Source organism: Rutilus rutilus, assembly GCF_951802725.1.
Source record: "Rutilus rutilus genome assembly, chromosome: 2".
NCBI lineage: Eukaryota > Metazoa > Chordata > Actinopteri > Cypriniformes > Leuciscidae > Rutilus > Rutilus rutilus.
In genome coordinates, this window is record NC_140210.1 from 41,825,125 (window position 1) to 41,849,379 (window position 24,255).

Consider the following 24,255-nt stretch of genomic DNA (forward strand, 5'->3'; position numbering starts at 1 on the left):
GTTGTTTCGCTTCCCGGGAGATGTAACGTTAATTCATTGAGCGATTTTCACATAAAACTAAATGTTACTCTTCTGTTTTATGACAAACTGCGACTTTCTTGACTTTCATAATTATCTTTTAAATTGACAAACATCATTTGTGTAATTCAGGGCACAGTTCAGACGGAATAAAAATATAAGTTGGTTCTCGCCATTGACTACCATACATATTTTTTCCGAAATAAGGTCCCATGAGCCGGAAGCGGAGGGGCGGGACTTAGGCTCTCTTTTGGCTATGAGGGGAGGAGCTGTTCGATATGTCCCACCCTTTTACAGTCTATGGTCCCACCCTGTTTTCCGTGTTTCAAGACAATTCAGTGGGCCTTTAAAGGAATAGTTCACCCCAAAAATTTTGGTGACAATTTAGATATTTATAACCAGCTTTTGACAATTTATTACCAAACTGGATATTTAAGAGTGCGACAAACCAACAGGTGAAAATTGATCAAATCCATTGCTAATAATTTATGTTTTTTTTCCCCACCAAACAAAATGTCTCTTCTCTTCCCAATAATTTATCCCTTAAAACATCTTTGATCACCAAAATGACATATTTAAATGCTTTTTCCTTGAAAAATCTTCATGCCAAATAGCGTGAATGTAACTCTACACCCTTGCCTCATTTAGTACATCCATTTCTATGAATATGCAAATGAGCTCCGCCTCCACTCACTCACAGCAGCTCAGAGATCCACTTGTTGACGATCAGGTTAAAAATAACAGTATTAAAGGGATACTCCACTTTTTTCGGAAATATGCTCATTTTACAACTCCCCCAGAGTTAAACAGTTGAGTTTTACCGTTTTAGAATCCATTCAGCCGAACTCCGGGTCTGACGGTACCACTTTTAGCATAGCTTAGCACAGATCATTGATTCTGATGAGTCCAGTAGCATTTCTTTCAAAATGACCAAAGAGTTTCAATATTTTTCCTATTTAAAACTTGACTCTTCTGTAGTTAAACCGTGTACTAAGATCGACGGAAAATGAAAAGTTGCGATTTTCTAAGCCTATATGACTAGGAACTACTCTCATTCCGGCGTAATAATTAAGGAACTGTGCGGCTGTACCATGAGTGCAGCAGGCGTAAAAATCGCAACTTTTCATTTTCCGTCGATCTTAGTACACGGTTTAACTACAGAAGAGTCAAGTTTTAAATAGGAAAAATATTGAAACTCTTTGGTCATTTTGAAAGAAATGCTACTGGACTCATCAGAATCAATGATCTGTGCTAAGCTATGCTAAAAGTGGTACCGTCAGACCCGGAGTTCGGCTGAATGGATTCTAAAACGGTAAAACTCAACTGTTTAACTCTGGGGGAGTTGTAAAATGAGCTTATTTCCGAAAAAAGTGGAGTATCCCTTTAAGGACAACCCAACTGTGACATCAGTCTTACAAGTATTACATCCAATAGCCTATATTAAGAAATGCATGATGGGGGGTGAACGTGATTTCACCAAGTACCAAATGTTCCTGGATCAACATCTTTGTTGATCCTGGAACAACTTTCCAATCAACCAATCAGATTTGAGGGACAAGTTTACAGTTTGTCAAGTTTAGGCTTAGAACCAGGGTGAGTTGCTTCGACATCAGTGTTATTCACCTATCATTTCCCTCTGATTTTAGGAAAAAAATATGGGTAGGGTTAGGTTTAGGGGTAGGGATTTGGTAAGGGCTAAATTTTGGGACAGGAATGTTATTCCAGGATCAACAAAATATGTTGATCCAGGAACATGTCTGTCTTGGCAAAATCACGGTGACCCATGATGGGGACACGAAAATGAACGGCTTTTTCTACATTATGGTGCAATTGACACAACCAGAACACAGTTGTACAAGTCTCAAATATTTTATTTCTCATTTTCATGAATGACATTTCAATGGTTCCCACAGCATATGATGCAGCATGCAGAGAAATGAAGAAAGAAACAAAACGTTGAACCTAAAAGCGAAACGTTTTCATTCACTTGTGTGTTTCCTTTGTCCAAAATCCCACCATACCGAAAGTTATATAGATGGCTGTCTGACCCCCCCCAGCTGAAGAAATACAAAACAGAACCGAAAGCAAGAAGCATTAATAAACACACATTCTGTACAAAACAATTCAACCAAACCAATAACGAAAAAAAACAAAAAAAAACATAACTCTCTCTTTTTTAAAAAAGAGGAAAGAACAAAACGAAGCTTCGCTGGGAGTGATAGACACCAATCCAGAATAACTCACACATGTTTATTTTCAGAATAATAATATTTATGGATAAATGTAGTGAAGAAACTCGCTTTAAAATAATTTCCATATTTAAACATTTACCAAAACTTTGGCAACGTCCATATATTTATATGTAACTGTCATTCAGATTATATCTCAAAAGTACGATTCATATGTAAACAAGAGAATCCCCCCCCCCCCCCCCCAAAAAAAAAATCTACATGCACAATAGAAAGAAAAAAATAGAGAGAAACCCTCCCGTATCATGCAAGCACATCACAAGACCTCGACCTCGACGGTCTTCGGGAACGACATACAAGCCCCGTCTCCGTGCAGAAGATGGCGCCGGTTTGCGCGGGAGATTCACATTTAAAACTAGCGGAGTGGCTGAATGCTTCGAGTGTATTCATCCGCATTGACAGCGTTTAGTTTGGTCTCTCCTTCTTGAACAAATCGAATCCCATCGATCAGTCTTTGAAATGATGAAGTGAAAGAGAGAAACTGATGGTCAGTCTGGTCTGGTTTTTGCCTACTTCGACAGCAACATGCTGCGAACCAACTCGATTAAAGCTTAAAAAACCCAAGCCCACAACACACACATTCTGTCCTTCAATCCCTAATATACAAATATGAGCTACTAAGATCTTTACAATGCTGCCTGCAGTCAAGTTGGAAAAATTAACCTTAAATTTCCACAACAAATATTCAAATCAGGTGTTATTGTGGATTGAGTCCGCCACAATATGCACTGTATCCTCGTAAGTAACTACAATGTCGAGAGGTAAATCAAAATGACTCGTTTGCGGTGTTAAAATGGTAATAAATCCAGAATACACACACACACACACACACACACACAAAAAAAAAGTTGAGAGTTTACTGATGGCACGGTTCCATCCTACAGTAATATGTGATCTGATCGCCCCTCCCCACCCGCGACCCCTGCGATAAAACACCCGTCTTAAAAAGTAAACCATACGTATATATGTGCACAACTTCAAATATATTTACTTTTTATCCTAGTCTACTGTATATCAGAAAGCAAGACGGTAGATGAACTCCCTGACAATATTAACACAGCACACGTTCACATACACGCACACATTCTCGGTAGAAAATTCGAATCGGATTTTTGCATTTTTTGCGCGAGATCTGAAGCAGATATCAAAACCAAAAGAGGTGGAAACAAAAACAATAAGCTTGTTAACAAACTTTTTTTAATCTCCTCATGACATGAAGAACATCAGATAGCGATTTCAATATTCAGCTATTGTATGTTTCGATTGGCACTTCATGCTTGAAGCGTGTTGCACTGAAATCAAGTGTCAAGTCATGTCGCTCGCATACATGTATTCCCTGTAGACCTGGATCATCTTTAAAAAAAGACAGGACCAAAATAAATACAAAAACTCCCCCCCCTTCAAAAATAAAAATAAAGAACGTACACACACACACACACACACACACACACCCTCCTCCCTTCCTTCTCCACCACACTGAATCGCTCGGTAATGGACAGAGATGACGTCTCTCTGACTGTCCTTAAATACCCGAGAACGTGGACAGAAGAATCTCATGCTCTTTAACACTTAGGATGGCAGGCGTCACAAGGCTCAGGGAGTACAGACGGGGAACAGAGGCATCATTCAGAGAAATACTTCCATTGAAAGAGAGAAAGAGAGAGAGAGAGAGAGAGAGAGAGAGCAGAACGTCTGGAGCTGATTCTCAGAAATGGAGAAGTGAAAAAGAGGGTGTTCAGTGAAGGGCCTGTTTCGTCTCTTCACACGTCCACCACCATCTTTTTGTGAATGTCTAAGCCACCAACCACCTGCGGATAAAGGGTGAAAGGGAAAAAAGTCAGTGCATTTCATAACCAGAGATTGTAAAAGAAAAAAAAGAAAAGAAAGTGTAATGTTTCAATAACCCATTTCTTTTTTAAATTTTTTTTCTTGCAGGGCGCCAATTAAAGCACCACCGCAAAAACATACCAAAAACTAAAAAACACAGGCAAAATATCTATAATAATTACATTCATATTAAATGTTAATTATTCTATTTAGTGTTCCAACAACTTCTGATCAATAAATCAATACATTTATTCAGGAGTACTGGACTAAGATTTTTCAAAACCGTTTATAGAGATAGAAACGTATGAAATAAAATTATTTGAAACCAACAACAACCAATGCAGGGTTCGACATTAAGCCTTGTCATGTGCTTGTGCGAGTACAAAAGTTACTGATGAATATTGTCATCAGATTTAAATACTTGAATATGCATATTTTTGGTTAAAGGTTGTATCAGTGATTTCAGGCCCAAACATAAATGATCACATTCATCTAATCTTTCCTAACGATCCGCTAGCTGCCCGCCCCATAAGCATGCCGTCAAAAAAAACGCGTCTCTGTAGGCAGCCTAGGCTCTGAGATCTGCACACAAAAACAGTTGGTTTCACCAACTACTCAAAACCAAAATAAATAGTGTTCCAACCAATCACAGACAGGGCTGGGTGTTGTGAGGTTTTCGCGTGCAGTCGTCATAGGCAGCCGTGCACGAGCGCAAAACCTCACAACACCCAGCCCTGTCGGGTGATTACCAGCTAGCGGATCGTTAGGAAAGATTAGATGAATGTGATCATTTATGTTTAGGCCTGAAATCACTGATACAACCTTTAATAACCAAATTAAATGTAGCCTATGCGTCATCTTTCATGTCAAATTCTTACATTTGAATGATATAAATGTAATTATAATAATAAGACACTATAGGGCCGTTAACAAACAAATTAAATAATTTAGACTGCAAATTTTAAAACTGCAATAAATAAAAGTTAATGTTTTAAATACATTTTTGAATATATAAATAAGAAATGTTGGAAAAAAAATGCCATGATACTTTTAAAGGTAAAACTAAACTGCCAGTAGGTGGCAGTAAGTCATTTAATAAGTGAGTCATTGAATCTTTGATTTAACCGATTAGTTCAAAACGCTGAATCATTCAATGACAAAACACCGCTGAGTGATGCTTTGAAAATAAACAAATGTTCTGCTGTGGTCTTTGGTGAAATACAATAAAAACAGTCAATATTGTGTCTAAAATGTAAGTGATGTAATATTAACTACTTGTTTATTGAACTGATAACGATTGAACTGATAATGTTAATGATTATAAAACCATTAAAACATTTGCAATCGTGATAATATTCGGCAAATCAGCTCCCTGGGTCGTGTTATGTTACTTAACTATATCATATGTTATGCATAAAAAACTAAACATTATGAATTATTACCTCAGTGGTCAGTATGTTTTTTTATGTGAGCATTTTTTTTCAATTTCTCACGAAAGTCTCTCACACAGAGACATGCAGCGCGAGCTTATTACCAGAAATACACTATCCATTATCAATAACTCTTTACACTGAATGTATTAAAATCAGAATCATGTTTGCGTTTCAATCAGTTTTAATCAGGCTACTTGTCCGATAGGGCAAATCAATTTCTTTCACTTGCCCCTTGAAAAAAACCCCACATGTCCTGGACAAACGTTAATGTCGAGCCCTTTCGTTTTACTTCCAGCCTATTTTCTCTTGCAGTGAGAGCTGAAAATGGCATCAGCAGATGTGTGTCAACTTTCGCTGAATCCCTACATTAGAAACCCAAAAGTGAAATGACCCATGTGAGACTCACAGCGCAGAACTCCTCGAAGGATATCCTCCCGTCCCCGTCCTTGTCTGCGTTGATGATGGTTTTGTCGACGATCTGCTGCAGCTGGGTGTCCTTCAGGTTATTCCCTACCATCATCTTCAGCACCTGGAACAGCTCGCCGTTGGATATGTAGCCATCCTTGTCCATGTCATAAATCCTGAACGCAACTGCAGAAACAAACCAAGAATGAGTTTTTTTGGTTTGTATCAACATTTTTAGTCTGACATGAAATAATTCCAAAAAATCTAATTAAAAAAAAAAAAAAAAGTTTGCTGCGCATTTAGACATACTGTATGCCAGGCCAAAAAAAGTCGCTGTTTGGATTTAAATAGGCAAATGGTTAAGAGTCTATGATTGGATCATTATTGCAGTGATTATGTTTCTAGCATGTTATATGTGTGGCAACAGTTCTTCTAATCCTAATTGATGGAGTGTGTAGCTTTTCATTTCTTAAGCCACATCATGTTCATATTCCAGGATGACAATGTCAAGATTCATCAGGCTCAAATTGTGAAAGAATGGTTGTGAGGACCGAAGTCGAAGTGCTTCCAAGCACTTGCCATGGTATTCCGCCATACAATATAGTTATCCATTTTACATGCTTAGAAAAGCACAACGTTTTGTTTTGTGTCACCGTCCTAGGTCAAGTTACACTACGCGAGTAACTGTATTTAAATGGGGAAAACGTGGAGGTGTTTGGTAGCTTCTCTGCTTAGCCCATATTGAATGAACTGGGCTAAGCTAAGTGCTAACAAAGTTTCGCCGCGCGCCAGAGCGATTTAGTGCACGCACTGAGACGAGAGAGGTATGTATCAACTCATCTTATTTAAGGTAATAACATAGTTTAATATGAAAAAACGGTGGAGTGTCCCTTTAAGAAATGAAAAGCTGCACACTCCATCAATTAGGATTAGAAGAACTGTTTCCAAACATATAACATGCTAGAAACATCACAATCACTGCAATAATGATCCAATCATAGACTCTTAAGCTTTGCATTTAAATCCAAACAGCGACTTTATTATTTTTGTGGCCGGGCAGTGTATATATGTAAAGATTGCATGTGTTTTTTTGTACTAATTTAATTCTGAACACGTTTGACACTGAAGCTGTCCATCTCTTCAATTCAGTGCGACTGACTATGTTTAATTCTGCAAAACGCATTGTATATAGAAACCTTTGACAGTCTTCAGAATGTGAACAAATATGCACGGACCGCTTAAAAGCAGCGTGTACCGAATGGAGGTGAAATAGTCTTGGATATTGGACCCGCAGTCCGCCCTCGCCTATTGATTCCCGACATGCAACCGCTTCTCAAATGACAACATAAATTTTCTTCCACCCATTACATCAAATATTAGCGGTTCACCCACCCACGTGCAGGACTCTGCATCATGCTTTTATGGCTCATGTAGTATCATATAGTGGGAATATAAAGCTCAAACTCTAGAACGAAAAAACGGCTTAATTTTATTCCAAAAATATGAAATTTGGTGCAGCTGCACCAAGATGAAATTCAGATAACCTGTAATGTAAATTAATAGGATCTTTATAACAGTATAGCAGTTGTACATACATATCAGTTGTCACTATTTCTTCCAATTATACGTCTAAGTAAGATAATATTTAAATGCTTAGTTTTACGAGCGGTAATTTTTTATTGTGGGAGAAAAAACATGTAATGCAATGATGATCGAGAGATCATCTGATATATCGATTCATGTGATTTTTCTAAAAATGTATGTATGGATAATCAAGTAAACCTTAGTTGCTTCAGTCCAGTAAGTGTTCATCTTGAAATATTAATAACAATATAAAAGTTATTTTTATGTTTTTAAAGATTTCAGAGCAGAATGACACGTATACCACGACCTGGAGGTGGACGTTTTTAAAATGACTCTAAAAGCCTTTTACTTGCTGAAATGGTAACGATCAATCAGACGACAGAAGGCACAGAGTCGATTGTGTTTCAGTTCTCATGTTGATAATGTAGAGGCTTTAGAAATTTTGCACATCAAATATGACACAGTAGGCTTCATAGGGTTAACTAGGAAAATTCAAAACTGAAAGAGACTCACAGCGGAGCTTCTGCTCCTTGTCGCCCTTGACGCTGAACTGAGAGACGCCTTCAATGAACTCTGGAAGGAAAAAAGACAGGCAATTGAAGGATGAGGTAGCCATTTACACACTGAACTCCTCAAGTACACAGAGCACCTCTGAAACTAGCATTGAGCTTGTGCTTCTCAATGCATCAATTTCAATTGGTCAGAAAATGCATATAATATTACATTTCCTAGGCCACAAAGAAACAATTTTAGGCTTTGGTTCTGCATAAAGACAGATATGAATGGTTAAATATATGCAAGGAACACCAGACCAATCACAACTGATCATGCAAACAGATGTAATAAAAAAAAGACTAAATTGGAATTCAGTATGCTTTTGCAATGTCATCACTATCATGACGCTTAAAGACCCTAAACATTGTATAACTGCACAATTACTGACCTTTAAAGTCCACTTCTCCATTGCCATCTGTGTCAAATATATCGATGACTCGCTGCACCAGCGGGTTCTGTTGCAGTTCGGGTAGAGACATAAACTCCTCCACGCTGAGAGAGCCCGAGTTATCAAGGTCGAGTTTCTTAAACCGCTTTCCTAGTCTTTTAATCTCATCAGCGTCAACTGAAATAGAGAGAGAGAAGAGAGCAATTCATTTAAACAGAAGCGCAACACAAAACACAGACTAAATAATACATCCTTTCCTCATTCTCTTAGCTTTCCCTCGGCTACAACCATCAATAATAGATCTTCAAAACGTCAATCTCTAATGGTTACGAGGATTGCGCAAGTCTTAAAACACACACACATAGGGATGCTAAACTCCATATTCAAGGCTCTTACTCTCTCACACACATACACACACCCATCCATCTTTGGCTCCCATCAGAAAGCCAGAAGGAGCCGTACCCAGTTTCTTCTGCCTGGCAGTCATGGTCATCTCTCAGAGGACTGCCGTTCAGCTCCGGCTCAGTGTTGTGCTGCGGACTGCTAAATGACCTAATCTCATTCACACAGCCACGTGGTACACACCTCAAGTAATCAGCTGTCAGACTGTTTGCTGTTAGCGCTGTGTGGTTAATCGAATTAAACATCGAAATCACAAGAGATCAGCGATTCTCAAAGTTTGCAACTCTTCAGTCGCCCAGTGTCAGGGATACAATTCTGAGGCCCAACTCAATCTGTTCAACTGAAGGCTGGAATACACTACACAACTTTTAAAATCTGAAGATTTTAAAACACTATGCATCTTGCCGACTTTGTAAATGGTTAAAGGAACACGGCGACTTTTTGGGACTTTAGCTTATTCACAGTGTCCCCCAGAGTTAGATAAGTCCACACTAGAGATGTGATGGTGATAATATTCTCCCACCGGTTAATCGAATTGTGACAACACCGGTATTACCGGTTTCATCGTGGGGGTGGGGGGTATTAGAGTGATGTAATTTTTTTTTTTACATGGCGTCAATTCATCATTCATATTGAGTTTGATTGACATGCGATCTGACCGATCAAATTCCACCATTTTTGTGCGACAAAGCAGTCAGAAGAGTTATTGATTAACTTCGGTGGATTTGAACTTGGCTTTAACTGAGGCAATCTGTCACGACACATTAAAGAGCCAAAAAACGGTAGGCCTATTTTATTTTTGTTTGACTGACCAAATTTGAAAGTTAAGACTTTGTTTAATATTAAATATTACCTGCTCGGTCCTGTATTTCAGCGCGTTGTCAGTGTCCTCTATTTTTCACTGCTTGAGATCATGTTGAGAACAATAACGCACGATTTGAGGGTATAGGGCGCGATTTCGGATTCAACCACAGTGTTTTGAATGGTGGGTTCGTTATTATTCGTTATTATTCATGAAAAACGCAACAACAAAACGGACATTTTGGCGTAATTTGTGTGTGTTATGTTTTGTTCAAGGCCGAAAAGAGAACTCGATACTGACGCGCGTCTTTTCCGTGTGTGCGCACGTGTGTGTTAATAGGCAGGACTTACAGCGCGGTCTCTTGTTTTGTCGCACTTGAATGGTTGAGCGTGATCATATAACGCTAGTCAACTGATGACCGAAAAAACGGATACTGCGTAACTGCTTTAAAAAAAATGTTTGCGGTGCTGCGGTGGGCAAGTGATGAAACCGGTGTTGCGACTGAACACCATGTAACACCGGTAACACCGACTATCGTGCCAAGCCTAGTCCACACATACCCTTTTCATCACCGTACGTGCCGTAACTCTGTCTGATGCACCCACCGCTAGCCTAGCTTAGCACAAAGACTGGAGGTAAACGGCTCCAGCTAGCATAATGCTCCCAATAAGTGACAAAATAATGCCAACATTTTCCTGTTTACATGTTGTGATTTGTATAGTCACAGCGTGTACAAATAACAAGGTCACATGAGACACAGACATCTTCTAACCGTTACATACTGGGAACTATATTCTCAGAAGGCAAAGCACTGCTACTTCTGCGGAGTGATTTAGCGTAATATTTAGCGGCACTCTGTTGTTGTTTTGTTCAAACATTATGGATCATGGCAAACAGACTTTGGGACAAAAGGAGAACTAAAACGAGGATCAATATCGGCGTGGCGTTTTTCGAGATGCCGAGAGCTTCGCGGCAAACTTCGACTTGACAGAGACGCCGCTCTTGCATGTACTTTAAAAGACAGGTGAGCAAATGTTAGGGCTGCACGATACTGGGAAAATATGCGATATCGTTCTTGAGTATTGCGATATTTCTTGCGATATAACATTTCCCTAGAGAAATGCTATTTTTATTACTTTTTTTAATCATTTATATATGTAATGATCATATTAAAATAAACAGGTAGGCTAATAGATATTCTTCTGATCTTCAGAGGAATATCTCAGTTTTTTCATAAGGAGTTAACGTTACACATGCAACACTTGATTAATGGTTGTCTGTGAGACTCTGTTATTGTTACTTGGCATTTCGTTAGCAGTTTTGGTAGATTTGGGCTTACACTTTTTGAAGTCTATATAGCTCCCTGAGGTTGCGTTTCCACATGACTATGGAGATTAGTTTCTTCTCGACGTGGCCAACATTTTTCATGTTCACATATCGCGTTTTTTGCGCGTGCAAATTCGTTATTTCAAATGCAGGCGCGCGGCAAGCGCGCTCAAAATGGAAGCACATTTTCCAACATAGAGAACATCTCAACTTTTAAGAATTCCGCAAGCTCCGCTGCATAGCAACAACAGACTTAAGCGCTTGTGGAAAGAAGAGATAGCGGCGCGGCCGCGCTTTCCATGCGTTTTTAGACGCGATATGTGAACGGCCCCTTACACAGTACCTGCATTTATGACACGTCTTCTCTATTGAAGCCAAAATATTGCCATATTTCAGACGTACAGTTCTCTTTAGGCACCGGTTCTTCGCTGTTGTCATTTTCCTCGCTTGTCTCTACTCCCGCTATTAGTTTTTATTTTCCACTCTCTGCTCTGAGCCACTAGGTTCCCCTTTGGGCCCGATCTAGCCAATAGCATAATAGCACCTACTGGGGAGGCGGGTATAAAGATAGTAAGGCCCCATTTGATTGGTCGAATTTGGATAAACAACCTATGCATGCATGCATCACACAAATGCTTGACACATAAAATAAATGCAATTTATCGCACCTCTCTGCGATATGGATATCGCATATGATATACTATTATCGCAATGACGATCATTTTTCGATATATTGTGCAGCCCCCATAAAACAAATCAATGTTATATAGCTCAACATGATGAAATGTTAGAATATGATCAGTTATGTTATTCTAATGATGATCTAGCTTACTGCTAGTCTCATATAGCCAACAAACTTAACACAGAGAAAAACATTATAACTTTCAACACACTCAAATGCTGTTCAGTGTGATAGTGTAGACCAAGATAGTGTAGACTCACAAAATTAATTTGTCAAATAAACTGACCTGTGCGAGTAGTAATTCAGCACTTGTGGGTAAGTTAGTTAGGTAGAATTAAACGTCCTCATTCCTTTATCTCCGCGAGACTCGCGTGTGGCGCTGATATCTGTCTCTCATTAGCAATCTCGCCCTGCTTCATACCACAGTCATGTTAAAAAACAGCAATGTATTCACTCATCCACAAACATTATTAGATCCATCGGCATGACGACAAGTTCCATGATTCCACTTATCACTGCGTCATCAACCAACGCCTTTGTTATTGTAAGAGGTTAGCGACCACTAGCGGCGAAAAAAATAAATCACATATTGTAGCTTTAAACCTAAATCATTTAAATATCCCTGACAGACCAGATTAATCAGGTATTGCATACTCAGCAATTCAGGGGGGGAAAAGTCTTCAACAGAGGACAAATCGAACATCTGGGTCTCCGGAGGACAATAATATTCAGTATTTAAGCACATGTAATTTAAGTTGAATGGGTTCCAAAAACAGCCGTGTAAATGAAAAGCAGCCTGAGACCCTGTCACTGCTGATACAAGCTCTGAGTTACTGCTGTTGCACATCCAGTTATTCTCCGTGGTTCAAGAGAGGTAAAGAGACACATGCGGATTTCTGCTGTGCTATTTCGAGTGTGTGGACACTTCCCAGATTAACCTAAAGCAGATGATATAACTATTCATACTTCATATCTATTAATATACCATGGATTAACCCTGATAGAGCTAGTGTCAATGTGTGTCAATAAACCAGGTGACTGTATTACACCATCATGCATCTGTCGTGCCGCGAGACGTCGGGACAAAGGGTGTTACAGTCCACATACTGAAAGTGGTGAATGGGGCCATTTTAGGTCAGATTTGCGTAAAATAAAGGGGCTTTCTAGGCCTCAAAAGAATAAAAATGATAGATGCAAAAACGTACTGGCTAATAATCTGTATTGGCCGATAAAAGCAATTATTTTCACTATCGGACGTTTTTTTTTAAAACAGCCAATGATCAGGGCTGATTGTATCCTGTCAATCAAAAGGGTGCGGAAAAACGTGTTCAGACTGCAACCCATAATGAGTGTGAAGAAAATCTCTCTTGTGTTGAGGGCAAGTTAATGCAACAGTAACGCATTGACAGTTAAAAATAGCGACGTTAAAGCAGGCTCTATCTGACCCTGTGAATCACCCGTAGCTGAAGCCAGGATTGTCAGGTCTGCGTTTTTTTCCTACACCAATCATTATTTGTAGCGCCTCCCATTCAATAATCTCAAAGAGCTTTGTGCTCTGTTACTTCGGATAAGAAACAAAGTCTCAGCTTTCAAATTCTGTCCATTTTATCACGAAATTCAAACAATAAATGGCATTTTGACGCTCTTAAATGTGACGTGACAGATCTGTAGAGCCTCAGATGAAGCGACAGAGTCTTTTCTTCCACTTTAACGCAAATTATAGCAAGAAAAAACATGCATGAACATCAGAAGATATGCTGAATGATACAGCACAACTTATCAAAATGTAAGTGTAATTATTATATCTGAAAATAAATACCAGTTGAATATAACAGCTGTTGTTAATTTTAATGTACCAAATGAGAGGGTTCCCTGTATAGTTTGCAGCATTATTTGGGAGAGATTTTTTTTCCTTAAGAAAATCAAACATAGATATCATTCTGGTAGATATCATTCTGAATAATCGGCATCAGCGGATCTCGAATAAAAATAAAGTTCAGACTCTTCACTACAGGCACAGCATGACTGTTGCATCACTGAGCCACAGTATTCAAACATTGTCGAGATGGGAAAATATTTATAGCAGTCGGGCTGATCGTCTACGGTCTCTCACACTGTAATGGCTGATAAGGGCCATCTCTCAGAAAAGCCCCCTAGCAACAAGGACATCCATCTCAGCGGAGGGAGAGCAGTGGTGCACACGCTCGTTAGAGAAATGTGTCAACTTTTGCTATATCATTTCTGCTGCAGATTTTTGCTTTAATTAGCGTTCCACTTCTAAAATGTGTCAACAACACTAGATAGTGCTCCAACTAGACGTTTTTAAATGCAAGAACGTGTCTTATGTAAATGCCCTCTCTAAGACACGTCTATTTGGGATCAGGTGAATCCAAAACATATTCTGGGTTCAGTACATAGCCTTTGTGACAATTACCACAGAAATCCATTTTCACCAGTTTTATTAAAAAAAAAGCAACAACATGAGGCACTTTCAATAGAAGTGAACATTGTACAATATTGTAAGTTTCACATTCTGCTTTTAAATCCGCCAAAATCTGTCTCGCTTGCATTATAACCTCAGTGTAACCTTGATTTTAAGAAAACGATGGGTGTGTTGAAATAATATTTTGTGGTAATCAAAATTATGCCACACATGCTGTCAATTGATAACTTAACTTATTTAACCTGGAACAATACTACTTTAATAATCAATGCAACTATAAGTATGGCTTGATTCTGTTTGTTTGTTACCAACACCCTGATGAAGGCCAGTGGGCCGATACGCATTGGTGTTTTAATGCTTTAGCCCTTTAAAATAATAAAGGCTTTTTAACTTTTACATTCTACTGAGTGCCTGGACCTGGATTTTTTTTCCAATTCTTTTTTATGAACATTTAACCTTTCCACGAGCACCAGAGGATACAAGGGATACCAGCAGCGCTCCAGTTCCCCTTTGTCTAATACTACTTTAATACTGAATATTGAAGCACTTCCTCAAATTTTTTTTGAAAGTGTGTCTGTGCCCGAAATCATCCCTATACCCTTAAATAGGGCTCTATTTGAGGGAACAGCCATTTGTAGTGGTGTCCAAAACCATAGCGGACGTTATCGAATGCACACATTCAATCCCACAATGCACCGCAGTAACGAGTGTACAACCAGAGCCCGTCTACGGAGAGCCTGCCCACTCCCTATTAAGTCCTATTGTACCGAATTTTGGTTGTAGTTCCACCAGAGTTCCACTGGGGGCGATCGCCCATGAGTGCAAAATGAATGAGAGTCTGTGGGGCTAAACGGCTAAATTCGTCTCTTTCACTCGATTGCCGTTGATAAATCTCAGATTTGATTGTAGGTTTTGCAAGTTCAACATGGGTTATAGGTCGAAAGTTGAATGAACGAGTACTTATGTCCTTTCGATTTCTTACAGGTTGAGTTGTTGTTGCTCATAACACGCTAGCATTCTGCTAATGAACGCTGATTGGTCAGTGAAGGACTGATTACGACCAGAGATACCGCTTGATGGCATCGCGGCATCCGAAGCGGGACCAGAAACAAACAAAACAAAAACTCTTCTAGCACGTGTATTTACCTGTGTCAGCTGTGTTGTCGATGCCTCGAGAGAAAAGAAAGTGCAGAGCGCGAAAGCACCAAAGTGACTGAAGGATTGCCGTAAAGCAGTATATCTGGTTGTACGATGTGTATGACGTCATTGACACTTTAAAAGACTTTTTAAAGCAAATAAGTGACTCTAAAAAAAAAATCTAACACCCAGCGATGTGTAATTTCTTTGCATCTCTTTTCGAATACAGCATTCAAATTACTAGACAAAAAATTATATCCTGAGAAAAGTGTATTTTGAGGGGTATACTGCCATAGACCTCCATTCATTCTGCACTCGTCCTGTGAGCGCCCTCATATGGAATTAGAGTGGAACTGCAACCAGTTCAGAAGCCGGAAGTTTACTGAGAGTGGAAGTTCTCCCCTTATTAGACATTCTCTGGTACAACCGATGTACGCTCAATGGCTAGAGAATACCCATAATGCACTGTGAGAGTCGCCGACTGAATTCCCGCGTCTGACCAGAAGATGGCGGCGCAGCTGAATCATCCATCCATCCATTTTCCAAACCGCTGGTCCAATGTGGGCACAGCATAATATCATACAGGTATAAATAATTCCTTTTTACTTGATTATTAAATTGTTCAATTAAGGTTTATGCTAGTTTCCATGACAGAGTTCAAGATAAATCTTTTCATTACAACTGGAGCTGCTAGTTTGTTAAGTTTCAAATGATTATTAAACGACAAGCACAAACTATGCAAAAACAACAGCCCTCAGTGTCCGAATTCACTCACTCGTTTTCATTCACTCCTTCAAGTGGACTACATTAGTAGACTAACGTAGGGAATAGTGGGTGAGGGTATAGGGGGCGATTTCGGACACAGATATCCAGTTCGTGTGCACATCCCTCTTAAACATAGTGCCTTCTCATGATCCAATAAAACAGTGTCGGGGTGAAATATAGTGACTGGTGATCAGAATCATCTTTTCTTTTGTATGTCAAATAAACAGCCTGTGTCTGCCAGATGCATCTCATCTACAAAACTGATTTGGGATGATGTCATAAGTGTTATGTTACCACAGCTGCTAATTTGAGAGGCCTTATGATGTCCTTGTGGTTGCCAAGCACCCATCTGACCAACAGGTGGCTCAGTTTCACAGCAGCACTCTCGTTATCAACCAGTTACAGTCCTGCGCAATTCATTACTGGAACCTCATTCGGCAGCATAAGCTCCTGGGAATTCGGCTCGCCTTGACCTTTGACCTCCCACTGCTTTCATCATTACGGTGTTGAGGACGAATAAAATCACTGGATTTGCCATGTTAGTGCCATCAAATATTTGAAAGAGTTTTGTCCTCTTATTCACAGGACACAGCTTGTTCTCCGCGGTACGTACGAGTAAGACTGAAATAGTATTTGCTTATAAAACATACTCTAATAATCTTAGTTTTACTTACAAAGTAGAGAAATTTCTTCATATTCCTTCTCTATATGTGCAAAGATTATGAAGTAACAGTAACATTAGAATTATTTCTTAAAGGGATAGTTCGCCCGACAACAACAATTCTGTAATCATTTGCTCACCCTCATGTCTTTCCAAACCTGTATGACTTTCATTTGTCTGCTTGGAGCACAAAAGAAGATCCCCTTTGACTTTCATTGTTTGGACAAAACAACAAGACATTTTTTTTTTATATCTCTCTCTTCTTTTAGTTTAGAAACAACATGAGCTTGAGAAAATGAGGGCGGAATATACATTTTTGGGTGAACCGTCCCTTTAAATAAGTGGAAACAGTTGGAGGTTTGTAGACTTTTCGGCCAAGCACCAGCCATCACATTCACAGCAAAAAAAGGGTTATCAAAAATCCTAAAGCTCTCCTAAATGCGTTCGTCAAGAATTACGAACCACGCAAAAAAGAAACCTATTAAAAATGGGCCATCGCCTCATGATCTTTTACTCACCCCCACCAACTCTATAAATAAACAGGCTTGTGCTTCCCGCAGCCCCCAGACTAACCTTTACAAGCTGGAGGCATTTATAGCCCACATATCCACAGCAAGCACCCTTACGCCACCCTGTCTGGCACTGGCCCTCTTCCAAACCTGGAGAGCCCCACTGATCCAGGGAAAGCCCTCTCCCTCATGTCTCGATCTTCCAGCTGATCCCAAAGCAGCAAGCACAAGTGTTTAAAGGACCAAACTAGACTACACTGACGGCTGCTTATTCTGATCATACACAACGAGCAACATGTCTTGACTGATAAAGGTGCACGATTAATCGCTAAAACATCGAATTAAATACCCACGCGATCTTATTCCTAAATGACAACGATTCAGCCATGTCTATTAATCTTTGACAAAATCACACCGCTGAGCCAGAAAGAGCAGTGGTCATGTATAGGTATGAAAAAGCTCACAACACATACAGTCTTTTCAACCACACAGTATAATTATGTCTGTGTTGCAAATATTTAAATTACCACAGATGATTACATCGTTACGCCAGTAGGTGGCGACACGTGACTGTTAAAAAATGTGTTTGCCACTGAATCGTTTATTCAAGAGGTTTGTTCAAAAAGGCTGATTCATCCAGTGGTGAAACAAGTGATGTATTTATGAGCGAGTCATTGAATCATTTATTCAACTGGATTAAAAAATAAAAAATAAATTATTTAAATTAATTAAACGTTTTAAAACTAGACTGCAGCAATTAACATTTTGTCAATTCTCAGTTTATCCAGAATTGTGCAGCTCTAGTGACTAACCACGGTTCATCTGACGTAAATTTGCAGGAGGGTTCATTGAAAAAAATATTGACCGGTGCACAATAAAGTGTTTTATTTAGGTTAAAGTACTAAAATTGATAAAAAATAAATAAATAAATAAATAAATCGGACCCCCCCCCCCACACACACACCTAAATAGACACATTTATAACCAATAAAATGACAAAAACACAACAAAATTACTAAAAGTTTAATTAAAAATAAAATGGAAAATTTAGAAAATTCAAAATATTAAAGGGTCATTTGATGCCATTTTAAAAGTTCATTATTTTGTTTACTGGGTTAATTGATTAGGTTATGCTTTAAGGTTCAAAAAACACTTTTTTCCCCCCATGCTGTACATTATTGCAGCTCCTCTATTCCTAGTCTCTCTGAAAAGTGCCGATTTCTACAAAGCCCCTCCTTCTGATAAGCTCAGAGTGCTTTGATTGGTCAGTTTCCTTTCATCCAAAAGTACATTTTAAAGATATTTACTTTAAGCAGTAGTGCAATATAATGCAATATCTAGTTCTTTCTTGTAGGAAGGAAACAAAACGGCAAACCTCATTTAACCACAGCCCAGGGGCCCTGTCAAGATGGCCGCCATGTGGACTGACTTGCCTTAAAGGGGTTTTAGCCCATCCTAGCATACAAAATGCATGTTTCCAAACCTCGTCATCTCCTACATAATCCTCAATAATTACATAATCACCATTTTCCATATTGTTGATGTCGAACACATGTTTCTGACAAATGTTGAAACAAATCCAGACATGTACAGGTGCTGTTTAAGGCATCGTGCATAAACTATGACTGAATTTCCCTATTTACAAATTAAAAAGTAAGGAAAAGTACTAGAATACCCAATTTACTTACAGTGTGAGCACATCTCCAAGGGATAACTCGCCTCATTTCCCTGTAGAGAGAGAACAAGAGTCTGAATCAGCATGACAACACACTTAAAATGTTAACCAAGGGGAATTCATTTTTTTAATGTCGTTGATACTGATTGAGGAAATAAATTCAATTATAACACCATAATCAATGATTTGGCATCATCAAATACCTCAACCAAGCATAATATATGTCTTTTAGGCTACTATTTCCTGTAATGAAAAAGTTGTGTGTGTGTTGATGTAGTAAATGTTCACTATGTTCTCACTACATGACACATGGCTGTCACCCGAGTCACAAGGGGAAAGGGTCCTCAGAGTCACACCACTATGGCACCTGACGTGTCTTAGCTAAGTAGATAATCAGATTTTCGATAATCATTGCTCCAGTCTTCAGTGTCACATGATCCTTCAGAAATCATTCTAATATGATGATTTGCTGTCCAAGAGACATTTATGATAAAGAATGAAGGTTTCATATTTATTTTTGTGAAAACGGCGATACATTTTGAGCATTTCTTTGAAACAGAAATCTTTCGTAACATTATAAATAGCTTTACTGTCACTTTTGAATTGTAATAATATTTCACAACATTAAAGTTTTACTGAATTTTATGAATGAGCCTTGGTGAGGCTGCATCTCATTTTGGGTTTCAGGGAAGAAAAATAATATGGCACATTGGGATGCGTAAATTACATAATTTGATTTTTAAACGAACTACAAGACCAGACAGAGGGCAAGATTTCAACAAACGATTTCTCAATAGGCGTGACATCTCAGACAAATATCAAGTTGTTTCAAGTCAGCAAGTGGGCTGGTGCCTTCAGGAGCGGATTGCTGAAGGCCTGTTGTGACTCGCAGGAGGAAACCAAAGCTACCACAACCCAATATAGGGAGCGGGACAGATAAACTGGGCCATCGCTGTGCCTAGAAGGATCTACAGCAACTTCCACAATATCTATAGCTCTCCATTAAACGTGTATCACACAGTTTCACAGCTTACAAAGTCAAGTTCCCGTGTGGCTATGTGATTGTGATCCAGCCATTTCATGGGGATAAGATAAGAGAAAATGAACGAACACTGTAAAAAGGAGAAGTGTTAACATTTCTGTTCTAATATAACATTCGAGCACACTTTGGCGCTGATAAAACATGTAGTAGAGGAGGTGTATTTTTGGCGCTGTGTGTACATGCGTTCGCACCTATGGTGTGGAAGTAGATTAAACCCGTGTGGGACAGGTCACACTTCAGTCACTGTGTGGTCAAACACAGAGACTTCTCTTATTTACTGTATTCAAATAGAGCCGTTTCAGTATGTCTCTCCCTCTAAAATGAGTTAGTACGCTCATGTGCTCTACAATCAGACGGTGTTTTGCCACAGCTAGTAGGTTAGCTAAGGTTGAGTGCCATGTGCTATTTTAACTTTAGTGGTAGAGCGACAGCAAATTAACTTAAAGTGGATTGAGGGTTTAGGATTACTTCATCTGGTTATATGGCCTAAAGCGTGAGCAAAGTCACCGGGCAAGGAAAGACACCTCAAAGCAAAGCAAAAGCTGGAGGAAACTTTCATACAGGGAATGAATGCACGGCTGAAATGTAACTATATTTGCGCTACATTTGACCCTTTATTACATCACCACATTCCCAATCATTTCAAATGTCCAATCAGGAAGTTCCTTCAGTAGTCTGTTAGGAAGCCAACTGGCACGCACTTTTCAAGGGAACCCCTTGTGATTTGTGCTTTGTTTTGTAACGGCTTGAAGCATTTATTGGGTATTGTTTAAAGGGAAAGTGCAGATGGAAAGTAATGGTATTAAATGAATACGCAAATCAGGCCTGTACCCCTAAACATGAGGTCAACAGATATACATTTGCATAATTTTGCAGATGTACTACTTTTCATTGCTGTTTTAAAGAAAATTCACCACATCTATTTTCTACATGCACGCTAACACATCGTATTGTGAACAAGTCATCTGTGCATGTTTAATTTTTAACACATTTTTTGACCTCGTAATGTTTAAAACACAAGACTTTTCTCTGATGACGTAAGCAGGATAATTTAGTGCACTTAAACCCTGCTCCTCAAAGCTCGTGTTCATCAGCGGCCCTGTCCCAAATGGAACCCAAAACCCTCACAATCTTCCTCCAAGTCCACACTTTCGTGAAGTTACGCCGCTGTGACTGTCGGGTAGAAGTCTGCAGAGCTAGTGGGCTTGCGGTCTCGGTAAAAGTGCACGTAGCGGCCGCAAAGGGAAACTTCTGAAACCTAAAATGACACATGGGACACCCTACGGTCTTGGGGACTTAACGCACGCGGCGGCCATTGGAAGTCCACATGAAGTGTGCCATTTGGGACAGGGCCTGCATCCACATCTCAACATCCAATCAACAACCACTGCATAGATACCAAGCCCCGCCTTACATTTGTTTTCAATAATCCGTTATAATCAGATATACGTCATGTTGATAGTGTCTCCGCCTAGGCTAATTCTGGGTCTGTGAAGCTAGTCCTTGGAGCACGTAATGCTACGCTATGCATCCCAAGTATGCACACTTCACTTTCTTTGAATTGAGTGCACTGAATGTCTTCTTTTAGGGTCACACTGATCAACTGAGATTCTCTCATTGGCCGATTGCAGCATCTGATTAAAAGAAGTGCTCATTCCAAGTTCCAACTAGGGTCCTTTTAAAACTTGTGTATCTTTTATTAGCTATGATTAATTATTCATACATATGCTTTGTATCAGCCACTCTGCTCATGATAGCAATTCAGTGTAAATTGAGGCTAAATTCAATGACTATACCACAGAAATTGGTACATAAACAACAGGTTCAGGGTTCCCACACCGTCGGACCAATACATTTGCATTATTTGACCAGTCAAACCAGTTTACTAGAAAACAGTTTAAAAATAAATGTTTTACTAATTTTTAGTAGGTCAAGAAAGACACAAAAATGGGCTGCAGATTTGTTCTGATAGGATCAAGGACAGCAGGGGGGAAAAAAACGACAAAAATGCACATAAAATAATATTCAACTAACCACTTATAGTTAGGATAGCAAAATAAATATCACCTTCCCATATCTTTTGTTTACCTCAATGACAGTACATCCAATCAAACCCTATTTTGGCACAAATTCATCTGTCATTGGTAATACGGCTAATACTAATAAGACTTTTAGGATCAGAAGAATATTTTTTAGGTTTTGCTTAAATGAGGGAATCCTGTAGGTTGCTTATTTCTTCAGCTTACTGTATATTGGTAGATATGAACTGTATCAAAAAAATGTGAGATATGACTTCCTCTCATGTCAATCAGCTCATTAACTGTCATAATTGCATATATACAACACTAAATATTACAGTAAACATGATTCATCAACAAAGTTTCTAATAAACTCTATCTGTTTGGCCAATGATGCATAATAAATCCACTCTCAGATCATGATGTAAACATTTTAAAAACATTCCTGTCACTTTGCAATTTCTATAATAACCAAATATTAGCTTTTTGAAGAAACACGGTTGTGAACTAAAATGCTTGGTGTGGCAGTAATGACAGCAGTGTGTGGGACAGTGAATGTCTTGTTATAAGAACAATAGAAATGCACAAGTTAATATCAAACCAGGGCGAAAATGTTTTTACGCTCTTATGAAAAGTTGCAAAGCAGAATTTCCCTAATTTTAGGACTTTTTATACAACTATTAGCCTATACAGGGAAAGTTGAGAAGTCAGGGTGGGCGGACAACCGCAAACAGAGACCTTCTAGCAAATTTAAAGGGATAGTCCACCCAAAAATGAACATTGAAGCAAACAGTTGTGGGACACCATTGACTTAGTATTGTAGTACTATCTGTGACTTAGTACTATCACCATAGTATTGAGGAAAAAACACAACTGTTTGGTTACAAACATTCTTCAAAATATCTTCCTTTGTGTTCAGCAGAAATGTATACAGGGTTGGAACAACTTGAGGGTGAGTAAATGATTTTTGGGTGAACTATCCCTTTAAGAAACCCTAAAAATGAGAAATACTAAAGAACTGTTTTATGAAAAAGTAGTATTAAAATCACGCCAGGGGATAGAAAACTTCCCCAAATGTAGGAATCCCCGTCGTATAATTGATGGCCCAGCAAAGTCAACCTTTCCTGGAGAATCAACCAGTCGATTCAAGTTGTCAACGGATCTATTTTACGAGCAAACCAGCTCTCGATCACTTTGACAGCCGTATCGATTGAACTAGCAGCCAAAACGTTACAATGTTTCTCTTCTCCAGCCGCGCCATTACAGTTGATCACTGTTCGGGTCAAATACAGCATTTACACTGGAATCTACAAGATAGCGACGTGTTTCTTCTCAGCTCATAGCGTACAGAGCCTGAACGCGGGCCACACTGACTGCCATGGCTCTGTTTTATCAACAACGGCTTTGATCACGACACCGCGAGCGCGTTTCCAGTCCGTCACGGCACCAGAAAGGCGTGTTAAACGCGCTATTGATACGACGCGCAACAGTATAGGAAGTATCTGCTATCTCGGATATATTTGCAGCGGTTTAGCGAGAGCTGTTGGGGATCCTTACCATTCTGTCGCCGGGGTTTCTTCGCCTTGTGCAGACTCTCGCGGAACTCAACTGTCGCCGACGGTTATTTTTCTGAGCGAGGAAGTCGCGATAAGCGCGTCGCTCGGATCTTGTTCTCGGTTTGAAGATTGAAGGATTCACTGCAGTGGCTTCGGTAGGTCCGCAGCGGAGGGGGAAGAGAGGCAGTGGGTTGAGCCGATGGTGGTGGTGGTGGAGGGAGAGAGAGAGGGGGAGAGAAAGAGAGAGAGAGAGAGAGAGAGAGAGAGGGAGGGAGCAAGATTGAGCGGAGCGGAGGGGGGAGGTGCATTAGAACAGCACATCACATCCGGGTATTTATGCCTGATATTCTCTCCCTGAATATATACATGAACATTTGCATCATTGACGTTGATCAAATGATTTTGCATCTCAAGTCAGAAAGAGAAACATAGTATTTTGACTTTACGGAAGAGGAGATTAATGGAAATGTATTGTAAGCTGTTATTACCCTACTTAAAGGGATAGTTCACAGTTCACACAAAAGTACCAATAACATTCATTACAAAAACAATTTTACATTACTTTTCATTTTATAATAAGGTCCTGCAGCATTTCAGCATGCACCAATACTGAATGCTGAAGGCATTTCAAATTATTTAAAAAAAAATTAACATTCTTAAAGGGATAGTTCACGCAAAAAAAAAAGAGAGAAATTTCTGTCATTATTTATTCACCCTTATGTTGTTCCAAACCTGTATGAGTTTCTTTCTTCTGCTGAACACAAAAGAAGATATTTCG

General features: G+C 39.3%; 1 protein-coding gene across 1 annotated transcript; it reads right to left on the bottom strand.

Annotated features, from left to right (window-relative positions):
• Positions 1 to 1,868: 1,868 nt before the first annotated feature.
• On the bottom strand, positions 1,869 to 23,684 carry ppp3r1b (protein phosphatase 3 (formerly 2B), regulatory s1ubunit B, alpha isoform, b). Its single transcript, XM_084396906.1, has 6 exons — positions 23,479 to 23,684; positions 18,875 to 18,914; positions 8,460 to 8,636; positions 8,030 to 8,089; positions 5,934 to 6,118; positions 1,869 to 4,075 (listed from the first exon to the last, which is right to left on the bottom strand). Exons 1-6 carry the CDS (start codon positions 23,479 to 23,481, stop codon positions 4,028 to 4,030), a joined length of 513 nt encoding a protein of 170 aa, XP_084253032.1. The 5' UTR covers positions 23,482 to 23,684; the 3' UTR covers positions 1,869 to 4,027.
• Positions 23,685 to 24,255: the final 571 nt, after the last annotated feature.